The sequence below is a fragment of the Miniopterus schreibersii genome, assembly GCF_964146895.1.
Source record: "Miniopterus schreibersii genome assembly, chromosome: 14".
NCBI classification, from domain to species: domain Eukaryota; kingdom Metazoa; phylum Chordata; class Mammalia; order Chiroptera; family Miniopteridae; genus Miniopterus; species Miniopterus schreibersii.
In genome coordinates, this window is record NC_138114.1 from 40832915 (window position 1) to 40849404 (window position 16490).

The 16490-nt window shown below is 47.2% G+C and overlaps 1 protein-coding gene across 1 annotated transcript; it reads right to left on the minus strand.

Moving 5' to 3' along the window:
* Positions 1-1028: 1028 nt before the first annotated feature.
* On the minus strand, positions 1029-16490 carry ACTR1A (actin related protein 1A). The gene is made up of 11 exons (XM_081158244.1): positions 16353-16490; positions 9248-9312; positions 8161-8236; positions 7286-7411; positions 6376-6500; positions 5469-5685; positions 4676-4768; positions 3868-4042; positions 3702-3763; positions 2967-3007; positions 1029-2878 (listed from the first exon to the last, which is right to left on the minus strand). Exons 1-11 carry the CDS (start codon positions 16398-16400, stop codon positions 2776-2778), a joined length of 1131 nt encoding a protein of 376 aa, XP_081014370.1. The 5' UTR covers positions 16401-16490; the 3' UTR covers positions 1029-2775.

Genomic DNA, 16490 nt, shown 5'->3' on the forward strand with positions numbered 1-16490 from the left:
TTTCGAAAGGTGAGTTGGGGGGCCACCCACATCAGATTCACAGAGATGGCAGGGAAAACATGTGGACTGGTAATGCAAGGGCACTTGGGAGCAAAAGGCTTTCAGGCCTGTGGTCATAGCCCCACGGCACTTCCGTGTACCACTGCTGGACATTGCAGTCAAGGAAGAGAGGCAACTCTTAGTCCAGAGCCCTCAACCTTGGAGACACCAGGGAGCTTTCAAAAATGGTGATATCTGTGTTCCATTCCCCAGGTTCTGCTTTCATGGGTCTGGAGTTCAGCCTGGGCACTGGGGTTTTGGAAAACTCTGTGGTAATTTTACTTCTGCTCTAGGACAGTGTTTCTCAGCTTTGGCACCCCTGGCCTCTGCTTAGATGCCAGTAGCAGCCCCCTTCTCCCGTTGTCACAACCAAACGTTTCCAGGTATTGGCAAATGTATATGGGGGGCAAAACTGACCTTGATGGAGAACGACTGCTTTAGGTCAATGGTTTGTGGAAGGTCTGCATAGTGTCTAAGAGCGTAGGCTCTAGGGCTACATTGCCTGGGTTCAAATCTTAGCTAATAAAGGGCACAGCTTTGGGAAATTATGTGACTTTTCTGTGGCTCTACTTCCTCATCTATAAAATGGATGATAAAAATACACTATGTAGGGTCATTGGATCAAATGGATTAACAATTGTAAAGTGGCTGGCAATTTCCCAAGTATATAGGTTTAAAATGGAGAACTGATTAACCAGAATATCTGAGCATGGGCCCCAGGAACTGCATTTTAATAAGCTCTTGAGCTTCTTGTACACATGGAAGTTTTGAGAGCCTCTGACTTCAGGGATGTGAAATGCTGCTCCCCTCATTTGGGTGGAGTCTCACCCATGGGCTTGCCAAGCTGGCACTTGGACTAAGGGTGGCCAACTCTGGCTGGTGCAACAGTGCCCTCTAGAGGATGGACTAGGCCCAGTCACCACCTCAGATTCAGGGCCCACTGCTCCTCCCCCTTCCCACCCAGCATTGACCACAGACAGAGGCCCAACTGATGTGTCTATTGGAAGGACTTTATTTAAGTACACTGGGCCCCACCAGGCAACGTGGTTTGTGCGAGGCTGTGTGAGGGACAGGCTTGGGCTAAAAGAAGGGAGGTGAGCTGGTTAAGCACACTGCAGTCCTTGGGGTCGCCACATCGCTTTCACACACATCTGCTGCTGTGGCCCACACCTAGCGGGGCCTTTGGTTGTTGTTGGATGGCATGGGAAGAATACTGCCTGAAACTGGGACTGGGGCAGGTCTTAGTGTCAGGTGAGGGTGTCAGTGAACATTTGCTAGACCCAGCTTTGTACCACCTGGGCTGAAGGGCCTTTGGACCACTGCTAGGTGAGGCCAATCTAGGGTAGGTGCCTGGGCCCACTGGACCAGGGATGAGCCTGAGCCCATCAGCTCCTGGCACCTGTGCCTGGCCTCTTCCCTCCCTAACTAAACAAGCCCAAAGTCAAGAATGGCACAAAATCAGCCCAGAGGGGGACTTCTCATTTCTACAACCTAGCCCCTCAGGTCAGCTAGGGGAAAAGGCAACTTGGTTAATTGCGGCTCTTTCTCCAAACCTAAGGGAGTTAGATCCCCAACACCACTCCTTTGCTAGGGCCTCTGCAAAAGAGTGATTCTACCACCTGTTTCAGAAAATCCAGCCAGCAACCAACCTTTTGATTCCAGGGCAGTGAGCAAGTGGATGAGGGAGAAAGAAAGAGGCTTGTGGGAGTGAGTTGGAGTGTAGCCTCAGATCCCAAATGGCCTCAGCCTATGGATACTGTCAGTTCACCCTTAGCAGGGAGTGGTGGGGCCCTGGAGGCTATGCTAATTAGGTGCTGTAAACATTAGTATGAACAGGGTGGCTAACTGGTGGGCAGGAGGCAATGAGTTCCCTCTCTCCAGTTTCCATACTGAACAAACACTTCAATAAATAAAACTGTTTGAAGATGGCACTGCCCAAGGATGGATGAAAAGTAACAGGGCCTGGAGCCAGCAGGCTCCTTAAACTCTCCGGAGCCCCCCTGGAACTGGAACATTAATTCTGCTGCCAATCAAAAGTAGCACTACTAAAAACAAACAAACAAAAAAACCTAGCACTACTCCTGCCCTCCTCACATCCCAGTATGGTCCTGGCCCCCAGGTAAAGTTAAGAGCACCCTGGCCTCTCCTGACCCTGGAGTCTCAGTAACAGCCTTTTCAGCCCCCCAAACCCAAACTGCAATCAAAACCAGACAGAACTCAACCTTGGTTCCAGTCCGCAGTCCATGATTGAGAGGCATCAGGAACAGAATGATGAGCAAGGGAGGCAGCAGCTGCCTTGGGCTTCAGGGCACCCCAGGGGTGGGAGGGGCGGGAGCGGGGCTTGGCCAGCCTAGGGTGGGCAGCAGCAAGGTCTCCCGGGGGTCAGGTCTGCCTCCCTTTGTGTCCCCATACTAGGTAGTAAACATAGTCCCGCACAGCCAGCCAAAGGCCCAGCAGACGAAGGAGTGGGGCCCTCTGCCAGCATCCTTCCCTGTCAGGGGCCAGTTAGTGGTCAACCTCAGGCCTCAGGCCATCACCATCATGGGTAGTTCATCGTCCTTTCTGGGCCCTGGGATCCCTGGGCCACACGGCACTCGCATAGGTGCACATACCTGTACCCACACATCCACACACACACACACACACACAGGCAGTTCCTCGCAAACACTCCAACTCAAGAAAGCGAGTTTTAAAGTGGAGTTAACTTCAGAGAAAGGTGAAGATGTTGTCCCAACATTAGAAGGTTTTCCTGTGGATGGATCGGGCACCGTCTTCCTCATATTCCTTCTTGGAGACCCACATCTTCTTAAAGGTGTCCAGGGATGCGAGGATAGAGCCCCTGGAACAGAGGGAATCCAAAGAAACAGTATGAGTAAAAGAGAGCGGGTATTTGCTTCCTGTTCCACCTTCCCAGAAGAACTACTCACCCAATCCACGTGGAATACAGTCTCTCCTGAGGTGCAGATATCTGCAAGGGTGAGTGGAAAGAGGAACCTGAGACACTCATCCTCCCCTCTCACTTTCCCTTCCAATTCTCCTCTTTATGGCCCATTCTCACCACCCAAGGCAGTGGATGGATTTCACACAACAGACTAAGTTATGTCCCTGCTGGACCCTGTGGCCTCTCTGGGGGTATTGTAGCTAGCCTGGCACTCATCTTGAGAAACAGGTTTCCAGCAACCCTAAGTATAATTCCCAGAGAGGCTAAGGCTGTCTGGGGGGGAAGATCTGGCTCTGTTGGGAGTCAGTGGGAAGCAGATTCCATGGCAGGAACCACACTTAGAATCCCTCCTTTCTCAGGCAGGCTAGCTCCCCTTAGCAGTCACTAAGATGTTGGACTGGGTCACAGGGGAGTAGCAAAAGTCAATCTCCTATCAATGTTACAGTTTCCCTGAAAGATCACAGGTAGGGCTCTCACTCCAGCACTCTACCACATCTGGGTATTAGAACCCTCCCCCTTTGTGAAGATGGAGAGTGAGAATGGGTCCTTCACTCTAGCAGACCTCAGGGTCAGTGTGGAGGGAGGAACCATCTGCTGGCACCTGTGTAGCCCTGGATGCCTGAAAAGCTTGGGCCGAGCTGGAAAGGAGTCCACACCATATGGCACTTTGGACCCTTAGAGGCCCAGTTCCACCCAGCCCTAGCCCGCTCCATGCTCCTACCCTGATCTTCACGTCTTTCGGAGCCAGTTTCTTTACTTCACTCAGTAGCCTGTCACCAAAACCTGGATGGGTAGGAAAGGAGAATCTCAAAGTCAATCCTCCGGGCATCTAGGCCCAGCAGGATCTGGAAGCTTCCTGGGGAAGGGCCCTGAGAGCAAAAACCAACCTTTGAACAGGGTGGAACCTCCTGAGAGGACAATGTTAGAGAAAAGCGTGCGCCTCAGGTCCATGTCAGACTTCTGGATGGCAAACACCAGCACCTCATGGATGCCCTCACTCTCCTCGCCGATGAGGTCTGGCCTAAATAGAAGCTCAGGTGCCCGGAATCGGGAAGGACCAATCTGCAGGGTGGAGGGCAAACTTTAGAAGCTGGGACTGGGGCCGAGGTCCCTTTGGGAATGGGGATGGAAGAGGCCCCTGTGTTCACCTCTTAGTAACAAGGTAGCTATGAAGGCCAGACTAAGGAAAGACCTCGGATGTCAAGGGTCTCAAGGAACAAAGATAGGTCTCTTGGGAACAAATAGGGAACAAAAAGAAACACGGCTCCCAGGAAACTAGAGAGGAAGCTTTGATGTTTAATCCTAGCTCTGGCATTTCCCAGCCAAGAGACCTCTGGCATTAATAATACATGGGTTCACTCATTCATGGAGACTTCTTCCTATCAGTGGAGGTCTGGGGAGAGGCAACTCAGCCTGTACTGTGCTCAAGTGGTTAAGGACAGCACTAATCACCCCCTTTCCTAATCCTATCCTGACCAAGGAATGTGCCTCTGGTGCCCCCTCTTCTCCACATAAGAGAAGCAAAGTCCCTGGCACACTGGGCAGGAGATGGTGCTGCTCAAGAGCTCCAATGCTCCAGGCAGGGGCTGAAAAAGGACTGGTACCTCTGACTCCAGCCTCCCCATAGGGAGCTCTGTTTGGGCCCAGAGCTTTTGGGGGCCTGAGGGCACTGTGGGGAGAGGTCCGGTTGCCTACCTCAATGGTGCTGCCGTCGGGCAGGTAGTACTGAGCCTTCTCCGTCTCTAGTGTCTCATCCTTCTGAGGGTTTATGGATAGGTAGCAGGCTCTCTGCAGAACCAAGCACATGTCAGGTAGGCAGGAAACCTGGCACCTACCCGGTCAAAGTCCCTGGGGACTGATGTGCTGCTGCAGAAATCTGCCCATCACAGTGATTTCCCTAAAGGTCATTAGAGCTGCTGCCCTAAAGCAGGAAAAGGGACATTTCCATCGGCATTCACTGGGTGGCATTTAGGAATTCCCACCGATTCCACCTTCCTGGTGGGCAAGCATGGAAACATGGCTCTGTGGATCTGGGTGTGAAACCACAACCTAATTTTAGTCCAGACTCAGGTATCTTTCTTCTACTGCTCATATGGTTCTGAGTCCCACTACGCAGCTTAGAGGTTACCCACAGCTGCAAGTGGCAGGAGGATTGTTTACTTAGAAAGAAAAGTGTACTCTGAATTCCTCAAGGATGTGAAAGAACAGGTGTAATTTGTACATAGGTATGAAAAACATAATGATCACCAGTGTGCCCCTCACCCAGCTTACGAAACAGAAGCAGTTCCCTTTCTCCCCTACCAGGTGGGAGCTCATTGGGAAAGTGATCTGTGTGAGGGGGTCCAGATGGAAATCTCACAGCTGTCAGGAGGCCTGACACAGATCCCCAGGACAGGAGTGTCACTTCTTTTCATTCCTGGTCCTGGAAGTCCTGGATGCTCTGTTCCCATTCCCTATCCCATCCCTGGGCCCACAGGGCAGCACTCACTTCTTTTATGGCCTTGACAATCTCAAACTCCGAGGATGAGTGGAAATCATAGCCCTCTTTACGCAGATAAAGGCGAAGGAAGCGAGAGACGTCTCGGCCAGCGATGTCGATGCGCATGATTGAGTGAGGCATAGCAAAGCCCTCGTAAATGGGCACAGCATGGGTGACACCATCCCCAGAATCCAGCACCACACCCGTGGTCCTACCTGTGGCATAACTAAAGCAAAGGGGGTAAACCATCACTAACCCCTGCCTCCTCACTCTGGGAAAGACTCACTTGTGTTAGAGTTCCATGTTAGCTAAACTAGAGCTGGGGCCTGTCTTTCTCTGGGGCCTGAGACTGGACTGAGTAGTAAGGATGCCTGAGCACTGAAACAAGTCTCAAATGACCTGAACGAAAGGAGCTGGGCCTCTCCAAGCTCCCTCTCCACCCACAGAAGACCAGGCCTTCCAATCTCAAGATCTGCCTGTCCTTCAACCATTTCAGGGACCCAGCCTAAAGGGCAGTTTTCACTCCTAGACAAGAGGAAAAACTCAGCTGCCTGCAGGGGTTAGGCAGGAAAAGTAAATGAGTAAAGGAAAATAAGGATGTTTTCACTTCCACAAAAAATTAGCTTTTCCCCCACACAGCTCTCTAGGTCTGTCCTTAGTTTTTTCTCTTTTGGTAGAGACAAGGGGACAGACATATATTTCTGTGATATGAAGGGATAAACCTCACAATGTTTGATAAGTAGCAACTGACACTGCCTTCGTGTCGGGAGGACAAGGAACGGAGTGAACTGTGGTGAAGTCAAGCTAGCAAACTCTAAAATGGCAGCTTATGTTAGCTGGTATTTTGCCCTATAGGAATGCCAAAGGACTGCTTTCCCCTCAAGGGGCCAGGCTAGCCACCCAAGCTGCTACTCACAGGCTGAGCACAGCTTGCATGGAGATGAAAAGGGCTGGCACATTGAAGGTCTCAAAGAAAACTTCAGCAGCTCGTTCTCGGTTTTTCCGCGGGTTTAAAGGCGCCTCTGTCAGGAGCACAGGATGCTGGTGAAACATGCCCAGACAGCAGTCAGAGTGAGGCCAGATTTCCACCCCTCATTAGTACTGGGGGAGAAGCCTGTGTGTGGCTGGCCAGGGGACCTGTGTCAGCCTCCCTCTAAAAAAGGCAAGCTGGGCCTATCACTTACCCCTACCCAAGTCAGTTTTTCAACTTTCCAAAATAAAGGGCTCTTTAAAGTCTCATTCTCTCCTCACCTCCACCTCTTTACTCCCCTCCTTTTCTTTTAAGATTCTTATATAGATCCCTATGTCTACTATATATCTCCAATTGTCAAGAAGATTTTGCTAATAAACTCTTGGAATTATTATGATAAAAATAGTTTACATTTTGTTTAAAATAGAAAAGAATGTACTTTTAAAACACAGAGCATATCCTTCCCCTGGAAATTCTGATACACTTAGTATGCATGTTCCTTGGTGTTTTTGAGTGGAGAGTTACTCCTTAGAAGTTAAAAAGTATAAGCTCTGAAGCCTGAAAGATGTGGGTTTGAATCCCAGCTTTACTTTATTCACTGGGTGATCTTTGAAACACTACTTGACTTCTCTGAACTCATTCCCTTGTTTGTAAACTAGAGATAATACTACCTACATCTCATAGGAATGGTGTGAAGATTAAATGCAAACACGTTTAAAAAGCACAAGGTCTGATGCCTGGCACACAGCTAGGACTCAAATGCTCTCGGCAGCTATTGTCATCTTCTTCATCTCTCGGTAGGGGTTCTGACCAGCTCTGCACAGCCCCCAGGGCTGCTCTGCACACAGGCCCTCACCTCCTCTGAGAAAGTCTGCAGCTGGTCCTTAGAATAGACATATTGCCAGATGCGCTCCATGTCGTTCCAGTCCTTGACAATGCCGTGCTCCATGGGGTACCGGATGGAGAGCAGCCCTCGATGCTCCTGGTGGCAGAGAGCAGGACTTACAGCAGCAGCCAGTCTCTCAGCTGAGCTGGCCCGTGGACCTTGATCTTCCAGGACTGGGAGTTCCCACCCCACAGCCCTCACCCAGGGCTAAGGGCAGGCACCCATTCATTTTCTAAGTCTCCTAACTGTATGGCTGCAAACTGCTTTCACTGCCTAATCAGCAGGTAAAGTAGAGGGCTTCTGCAATTCCATGGGCCCTTGGGGGTCCCTAGAGCAAGTGACAGGAGACACCCTTTTCATTGCATGATCCCAGGACATAATCTCCTGGCTCCCACCTCTGGGCCTCAGCACTTTGAGCCAAGGCTGCAACTATGATTCTGTTGTTCTGCTTCTAGAGGCTGCCTGAGGGCTTTGCCAAACTGTGCTAATTAACTCATCCCCAGGGTACCCCAGCCAGGATCTGCCCCCAATCCCTTTTGCCAAAAAATAACCAAGCCAGTAGTCAATTTGATCATTGGCAACGTAGTGACAGAATACAAAAGGAAGGCAGAAGTCCTGTTTCCTAGATTGCTCTCTGTTCCCTAAATTAGGGTTTGATATTTTCTTTCCAAAACCAGAAGCTGCTCCTGGGAGAAATAAACTGATGAGGCCTAGGATGAGAGAACGGAAGAGGAGATTTTAAGAGGAAATCACTCCTTTTTCTTATGGCTATGTCCCACTGCTGGCACACTGTCCACGTGGGGAGCAAAGAAGGTCCTCAGTTGGCTTGAGGACTGGGAATTTACCTCAGCTTTGGGGCCAATGAAGATGTCACCTTCGAGGGCTCCTGCCATAACGCGAACGTGCTTGGGTCTGCCCACACTACACAAGAGAGAGGAGAGGACCATCATTTTTCATTTCACAACAGAACACATGACAGAACACAGGAAGGAGGTATAGAGGCACAAACGACAGGAATATACTCAATTCTGCAGCGATTATCTTTAAGAAGGAAGGTTACAGTTGATTTTGATTTTCTTCTTTCTCCTTTTCTGCATTTCCCACAATTTCGACAATGAACATGTATTAAGTTATTCATACATTATTTTTATTATGTTTATATTATTTTATAAGTTATTAAAACAAATTTTAGAGGCTTCAATACCTCTAGTTCTTCTCTTTCCCCAATGTATGTGCAGAACAAGAGAGAGAAGGAAACAACAATTTCTAAATGAATGGTTAATGCAAAAGATTTTAGTCTCCTTAGGCCCCTGCCCAGGCTTTCTACTAAGTAAAACTATGCTGTTGTAACTGTGACAGATGGCCTTCTTTCTTTTTCTTTTTTTTTAAAAAAAAATTATCTTTTTTTTTAGATTTTAATCCTTATCTGAGAATGTTTTTATTGATTTTTAGAGAGAGAGGAAGGGAGAGAGAGAGAAACATTGATGTGAGAGAGAGAGAGGGACTGAGGGAGAGAGAGAGAGAGACATCAATTGGTTGCCTCCTATAAACGCCCTGACGGGGATTGAACCCGAAACCTTTTGGTGTATGGATCAATGCTCCAACCAAATGAGCTAGCTGGCTAGGGCAGATAGCCTTCTTTCTTTTTTCCCCGATTTCAGCCCCTTCTCCAGGTGCCCTGCCCTTCTCCTGCCTATAGTTTCTCTGCCTTAGGAGGAAAGTGCTGTGAACTCATTCTCACTAAGATGGGAGGTATGGTTTAATAGTTGAACCCCATCCTGGGTGACAGCCAGCTCCTGTCCTTTGCTTGTTGCTTTGAGTACCAAGGCTGACCTGAATAACAGATCCTTTCTCCCTAAAAGATGGAGGGGTGAGCCCATAATAAAGCCAACAAGCTTCTCAACCTTCTGGCTAAGCTACAGAATGACTTACTAGTTTGGAAAGCAGTATTTGGGGATCTGGTCACCAGCAAAACCAGCTTTAATCACACCGGATCCCTGAGGAGAGAGGAGAAAGAAAAGTTAGAAGTATCACAAAAACAAGAGGAGATGTATACCATACAATATGTATATGGTTTCGTTTTTATTTAAAAAGAGAGAGACCTTATAGTTGTATATAATATGTCTATTTTTATAAGCATTTTTATAGTGAATGCATCCAAAGAGAAGTGGGACTGGGGAGGGTGAGGAGAACTTTCACTGTACACTCAAACTGTTATTTGCTTTTTCTGTATTCTTTGACTTTTCTACATTGAATATGTTTTACTTTGGCATTAAAAATGTTAGCTTTTTGGCGGCTGTGAAGGTGGGAGATCCTGGCCAGATCTCATTGTCCTCCCAGCGCTTTGACCCTCCCATAAAGGCCCTCAATAAAATGGTTTGATACCACCCCCCCAAATATTAATAAAGGGAAGAAAAGGAGAGAAGAGGAAAGTAGCTAGAAGCACCAAAGCAGTCAAGTTCAGGAACACAACCAAGGTGGGAAGAGTGCATGATTCTTTCAGTTATACCACCAAGGAATGTCTGAACCCTCCCTGCCGTCCAGGCTGTATATGACAGACACCACCATGAGCACTGCCATGGCACACACTGTCTACTTCTTACTGCAGGAGCAGACACTCTGCTTTGTAGGGGGGGAGTTTGTGGTTATTGTTTTTTTATTATGCCTTGTTTTACTCATAGGTCTCCTGATGATAAGGAGCATGGAAGCCCGAAAGCATTGTCTGAGAAGAGAAGAGATCCAGCATTATAATCCTGCTGCTCCAATCTTTGGTACGTTGGGTGGGGTGCCCAGAAAAGAACCTGACTTCTCCCACCAGCATCTTTGATACCACCCTGGGCCCAACCAAAGTAAACACTGACTCTATACACGGATACTAACTCCATGCAGGGCAGCTGTTGAGGCTTGATATTGCTTGCAGACAGAATCTGTTCTCTTCCTTCTTAACTCTTCTACCACCACAGCTGATACCCTCGTCCTTCCAGCCCAACACAGTCTGCAGCTAATTGGGGCAAACCTTTCCCTGCTGCCTGTCAACCACTTCTCCTGGGGCTGGGTGTGATATTTCCAGAACCCACACAGCAAGCAGTAAACATATCAGGAGATAATAAATAGCCAAGGTTATCTTTGCCCCAAAGGCTTCCCAGCAACACCCCTGGTTCCCTCCATCTCTTATTCCTGCTCTTCTATGGGAGAATGGGCTGAGATGGGCCATCCTGGTGCCTGACTCTGGCAACACAGGAAGGAAGAAGTGGCTGAAGGACAGGGAAAGCAGTAAGTTGATCAGGCAAGCCAGTTCTCTAAGACAGCAGGAACCTCTGCCAACAGAAAAGAGAAAACGGGAGATAAGTGCAAACTCATTGGCCTGGGCAGACAAGCAAGAAGCCTGGAAAAGGTGAAGCTGTACACTGAGCTGAAAGACTGGGAAGGAGGAAGAAGTTATCGGACTGCAAACACAGGGCTCTGGGACAGTGGCATGGAGAGTGAGAACAGCGCTGTACAAGAGAACTCCAGGCGCTTGTTAGCTCAAGCTTTCTATAATTGCTCACTGCCTTCATCTGGGTGTGGTTATGCCAACAGACTCACTGGATCTCCGGCAGAGGTTGAAAACAAGAAGAGTAAAGATGAGACCTGTACTGCAGACTCTAAATACCTTCCTGGATATCTGATTTTGAGTTTATGAGCAAAAAGACTACAGTCTGAGTGATAAGGCAGATTAAGATGTTAGGCTCATTTCTTCCTCTCCGTCCTTCCTAGCAAGGCTATAATGGGCCAGTTCAAATATCACTGCCTTCCTCTTGAAGAACAGTCACCATGTGGAATTAATTATCCCCCTCCTATTATCTCACAAAATCACCGTTACCTATACCACTAGGTAGATGCATTTCACTCTGCTCTCTATTTGACTTTATGGTTTGCATTTTTGTCTCTTTTCAGCCCAAGTTCCTCGAAGTCAGAGACTTTATATATCATCAGTATCTGGCGTTTACAGGGTACTCAAATAGACACTGGCTGACTAAAATGAAAATCAAGCTCAAATGACTGGCAGATGATCTCTAATATATGGAACCCGAATGAGCAGCTAGAATGCCAAAAGCCCCAGGCAGAGGTGGTGCAGAAAAGGCTAAGGCAGTGTCGGGAATGATGCACAAGACCAGGAACCAGACCCAGCTTGTCCCTGCAGACCTGGGTGAAGAATGGGTGGCGATGAGCGAGGTAGTTTCCTCCCTCTGTGTTGCCAGAATCAGGCACCAGGATGGCCCATCTTTCTATTCTGCTCAGCCATACCATGAGATCATATAAAAATGTAATGGCAATTTCTTTACCAGTATTTACAACTAGGAACTGTATACCTGGCAAATGGGCTGCCACTCTCTTTGTTATTTACTGTGGCAAAACCAAGCAAACAAATGCCTTGTAGAGGCTTCTTGAAAAACTAGTCTCGTTAAATATTTGATTTTTGAGGACTCAAATCTGCTGCCAGCCACCATTGACCATTTATTCTCCTTCTGCTGCAGGCAAACAAATAGCAAATCCCTTTGTAAGGCTCTTCCAGTACCTGCTGGCTATAGGCCTTGTGGTTTGGGTGACCTTGATCCTAAGCTCTCCTGATTATTCTGGACATGCTGGGAAGAAAGCTAATTGTCTCCCATTTCACAAGTGGGAAAAGGATGCTGAGAGGTGGAGCCTCAGATTCTAGGATATTGATGGCCTATTTTGGCCCAAAGACATATGTTTGGCCCACAAAGTACTTTTTAAAAAACAACTTTATTGAGATAAAATTCAATGTACCCATTTAAGGTGTATAATTCAGTGGTTCTTAGTATATTCAGAGTTGTACAATCATCACCACAGTCTAACTTGAGAATTTTTTCATTATCCCCCAAAGGAACTTTGTATCCATTAGGAGTGCCTCTCTATCCTACCCCCCCAATCCTAGCCCCCGGGGAACCACTAATCTACAGATCACTTATTACTTTTACATTAACTTTTTTTTTTTTAATATATCTTTATTGATTTCAGAGAGAGGGAAGGAGAGGGAGAGAGATAGAAACATCAATGATGAGAGAGTCACTGATCGGCTGCCTCCTGCAACCCGGGCATGTGCCCTGACAGGGAATCGAACCCCGATCGCTTGGATCCTAGGTCTACGCTCAACCACTGAACCACGCCCAGCCGTGCTACATTAAAAATTGGAGACTCATATGGCATTTAAAATTTATGATTTCTCGCCCGGCTTGGCTCAGTGGTTGAGCATTGACCTGTGAACCAGGTGGTCACAGTTCGATTCCCGGTCAGGGAAAATGCCCAGGTTGTGGCCCGATCCCTGGTAGGGGTCATGCAGGAGGCAGCCAATCGGTGATGTTTCTCTCTCATCGATGTCTCTCTCTCTAGCCCTCTCTCTCTCCCTGAAAATCAACAAAAACATATTTTTAAAAAATGAAAAAAGACCCTAGCTGGTTTGGCTCAGTGGTTAGAGCATCGGCCCTTGGACTGAAGGGTTCCGTGTTTGATTCTGGCCAAGGCCACATACCTTGGTTGCAGGCTCTGGCCCAGGTCGGGGCACATCTGGGAGGCAACCAATTGATGTGTCTTTCTCACATGATGTGTCCCCCCGCCTTCCACTCATTCTCAAAAACAAGCAATGGAAAAAATATCCTTGGGTGAGGATTAAAAAAAATTTAAAAAGAAAAAAAATTTTCTGATTTCTCTTGAAAAATCAGATCTGGCAACACTGGGCCTGCATCCCTGCAAATATGGCAAATGTCAGCATTTATTAAATATGGGTGGTAGATACATACCATGTGGGTGCTCATTATATACTTACCTGAAATTTCTTTATGATTAATGTCTCTCATTTTTTAAAAAGGGGGCTGAAGCAGCATAACATTCCCTGAAACAGTGGAAACTCTTATCTTATTGAACTGGTAAAGATCTGATACTGTTCCTGCCTTTAGGCCCCATAATCACAAAGACGGTTTTAAGACTGACCAGAATCTTAAATTAGGATAGTTGTTCTAATTTAGGGTAGAACTTAACCTTTAAGATCTTAGCAAAGACTGGCGCTTTGGAATAAATAAAGTAATCTAATCAAAGTGTTGTAGTCAAAATGTTGCTGGGGAGCTACCCTCCTCTTGTATTACTATTATATTATATTGTACTGTACTGTATGCCTTTCGGAAAAATAACTTGTATTTGGTTTTTAAAAATACCTCATTTATTGTTGTCATTAAAGTACAGGCATGAGCACCCCCACCCCCACCCCCAGTTTTCCTCATTAAATTCTAATGAATTGGTTTGGTGCGAGAATAGGATGAAAAGAGTGGTCAACAATTGTCTTAATACTAGGAAAGGCTATGAAGCAATAATGAGGCTCCTCCCTTTTTCCCTGCTTTCTTTGTTTTCCTTTCTTTTAATTACACTCTTCTTAGCCCATTAATAAAACTGTAGCAGCACGTTAAGCTATGGAGCTGTTAAATCTGCTAGAGACACATTATTCTCATAAAGTTAGCTCATATATTTCAAATGATGTTTCCTACCCGTGTTTCACTGTGAAACAAAACAAAACTCTCAAATGTCAAACAGCAAGAACTACCGGAGGCCCCAAATCTAAAAATGTGGCAGATGCTCCGTAAATCCTAATGGGAAAATTACTTAAGTTTCTTCTACTTCACCTTTTGGCAGAATTATGGCATAATAAAGGAAATGTTTTCCCAGAAAAAACACACAAGTCAATTCTTTTAATCTTAAAACTGAAAATGTACCACTGGCTTTGATGCATTTCAAATACACTACCAAGAAAGAGAAAAGAGAAACTAAGAAGCATTATTAGCTTTAGTGACATTAAAGAAAGTGGCTGGCGATGGAACTTCTGCGCAACAATTCAAGAAGCAGAGGATCTGGTGGGATGGGCAGACTGCTTCTTCTGCATTGGTGATGAAAAAAAGGAAATTACTAATTTCTATTCCCCCCCCCCCCCCCATTTTAACACTATGAAAAAGGTAGATGAAGCCCGGCCGGGCGTGGCTCAGCGGTTGAGCGTCGACCTAGGATCCAGGTGATCGGGGTTCGATTCCCGGTCAGGGCACATGCCCGGGTTGCGGGCTCGATCAATGACTCTCTCATCATTGATGTTTCTATCTCTCTCTCTCCCTCTCCTTTCCTCTCTCTGAAATCAATAAAGATATATTTAAAAAAAAAAAAAAAAGGTAGATGAAGCATACACAAACTGGCTGAGGGCAGAAATGTAGTGTTTTCTGAAAATCAACATCAAGAACAAGGAGTCCTACTCAGCCCTCTAAAGTAACTAACTAGGTGTCCCCTTCATCCTTTATTTAGGAATATCTTTGTTACTGTGATGGAGATATTCAGTCATTTATCCACCCATCCATCAATGCAATGAAAAAAAAAATTATTTAGTACTAAGTAGTGCCAGGCCCTAGGTATTTGTATGTGGAGGGAGGTGGGGAAGGGAAGAGTAATGAAAAATTAAGGAATACCATCTTTTTCCACAAGGATTTAATAGCTTAGTGAGTGAGACCCCCCCAAATCCTCCCAAAATGGAGGTGTCTCATTGAACTCAACCACCTGCTTTTCAAGGCAAAAGCCATATACTCCTAGAGAGAAGGAAAGCTAACAACAAAAAAAAGCACCTTTCCTTAAAAAAAGTGAGGAACTTGGAACTCGGTCTCAGTTTGCGTCTTGGCTCCTCACCTCACCAACCTGATGATCTGAATATTGTTATTTAACCTCTTCAGGCCTCACCTTCCTGCATAAACTGGGGATAGTCATTTCCATCTACCTACTATAGCTGAAGCTTAAATGAGATGATGCAAATAAAAGGACCTAACATGCCTAAGGTCCCAAGGGCTGGATCAACATAAGGAATCTGACAGTCAGCTTAGGACAGAAGGAATTGGCAATTTTGTTTTGCCTCAAGGGACTTAGAAGGGGCACAGAAAATGTATCAGCCCATCTTGGTGGACTAAATCTTCAAGTGGAAGACAGAAATGCAGTTATTTTACAACTGTCCCTCTCCCCCAAATAAGATCAGTATTTAGATTCCGTTTGTCACTATTTATGCATTTTCGTGGGGTACCAGCAAAAGGAGTAACGGATAAAGCACTGGACTTAGAACACCTCTACTATGTGACCTTGGGCTCACTTTACCTCTTCGCGCTTCAATTTTCTCATTTGTAAAACGAGAATCAAACTTCTTGCCTTAACCATTCACCCAGTTTTTGTGAGGACCCATCTCGAACGTATGTGAAACCCCTCCAAAAGTGCTACAGAGGTTGGCAAATATTTTCACCAGCAACTAGGCGTCCCTGCTTGCTTTGTCACTCCTTTAGTCTCGACCTTTATTAACGCTGTAATTTATAATCACAGAAATAAATGAAATCCTATGGTAATTTCTGGCACCAGATTCTTGAGCCCCACCCAAATACAGAGCCAAGCAGCCCGGCTGGCTCCAGACCGAAGGAAACTTAGCCCTTCTCCACCCGCGGGCGTGCCCTAGCCCGTCAGGCCCCTCCACTGAGAGTTCCGGAAGCCAATCCCAACAGCCCTCGTGCAATGCACCGCCCCTTAGAGAGGAGAAACGCAATGGCGTCCAGGAAGAATTGCAGAGCCGCAAGCCAATCACTGCCGAGGGCAGCCCTCATCCGGCAACGCACAGAGGCGGGGTCATCCGCCAAGATCGACAGCCAGAACAGCCAATAGAGTAATCGGAAACTGGGGAGGGGCGGGTGCCGGGAGCTCACAGAGCAGTTAAGGCCCCTGGAGCCACCGGCCCAAGGACCCGGCTCGGACTACAAGTCTTCCCTTTATTCATTTCAAAGCTCTCCATCCCGTGGCTGCTGACCGGCCGCCCTGCCTGCGGACTATGGGTGGGAGTAAGACGGAGGTAGCGGCGGTTGAACCCGCCTGACAGGCCGGGCCAGTGACAAAGAGCTGGCGGCCCAGGCTGAAACCGGGAAGCGATCCCTTCGGGGAGGAGAGCATATGTCCCTTTAGAGATAGGAAAGACGCAACTCACGTTGTCGATCACAACAGGCTGGTTGGCGATAACATCGTAGGACTCCATGGCAGAGGAATCTCTCCCTGCAAGGAAGGAACTGCCTGCCCGGTCCGCGGCTAGTGCCACTGACGCGCATGCGCAGACTAGTCGCCGGTG

Bases quoted from the DNA above. Each gene is read 5' to 3' on its own strand.
- ACTR1A (XM_081158244.1), bottom strand. From the start codon at position 16,400: ATGGAGTCCTACGATGTTATCGCCAACCAGCCTGTTGTGATCGACAAC. The intron at 8,237-9,247 runs GTAAGTCATTCT...TCTCTTGTGTAG, and splicing joins AAATACTGCTTTCCAAACTA to TGTGGGCAGACCCAAGCACG. The intron at 7,412-8,160 runs GTAAATTCCCAG...CTCTGCCACCAG, and splicing joins TCATTGGCCCCAAAGCTGAG to GAGCATCGAGGGCTGCTCTC.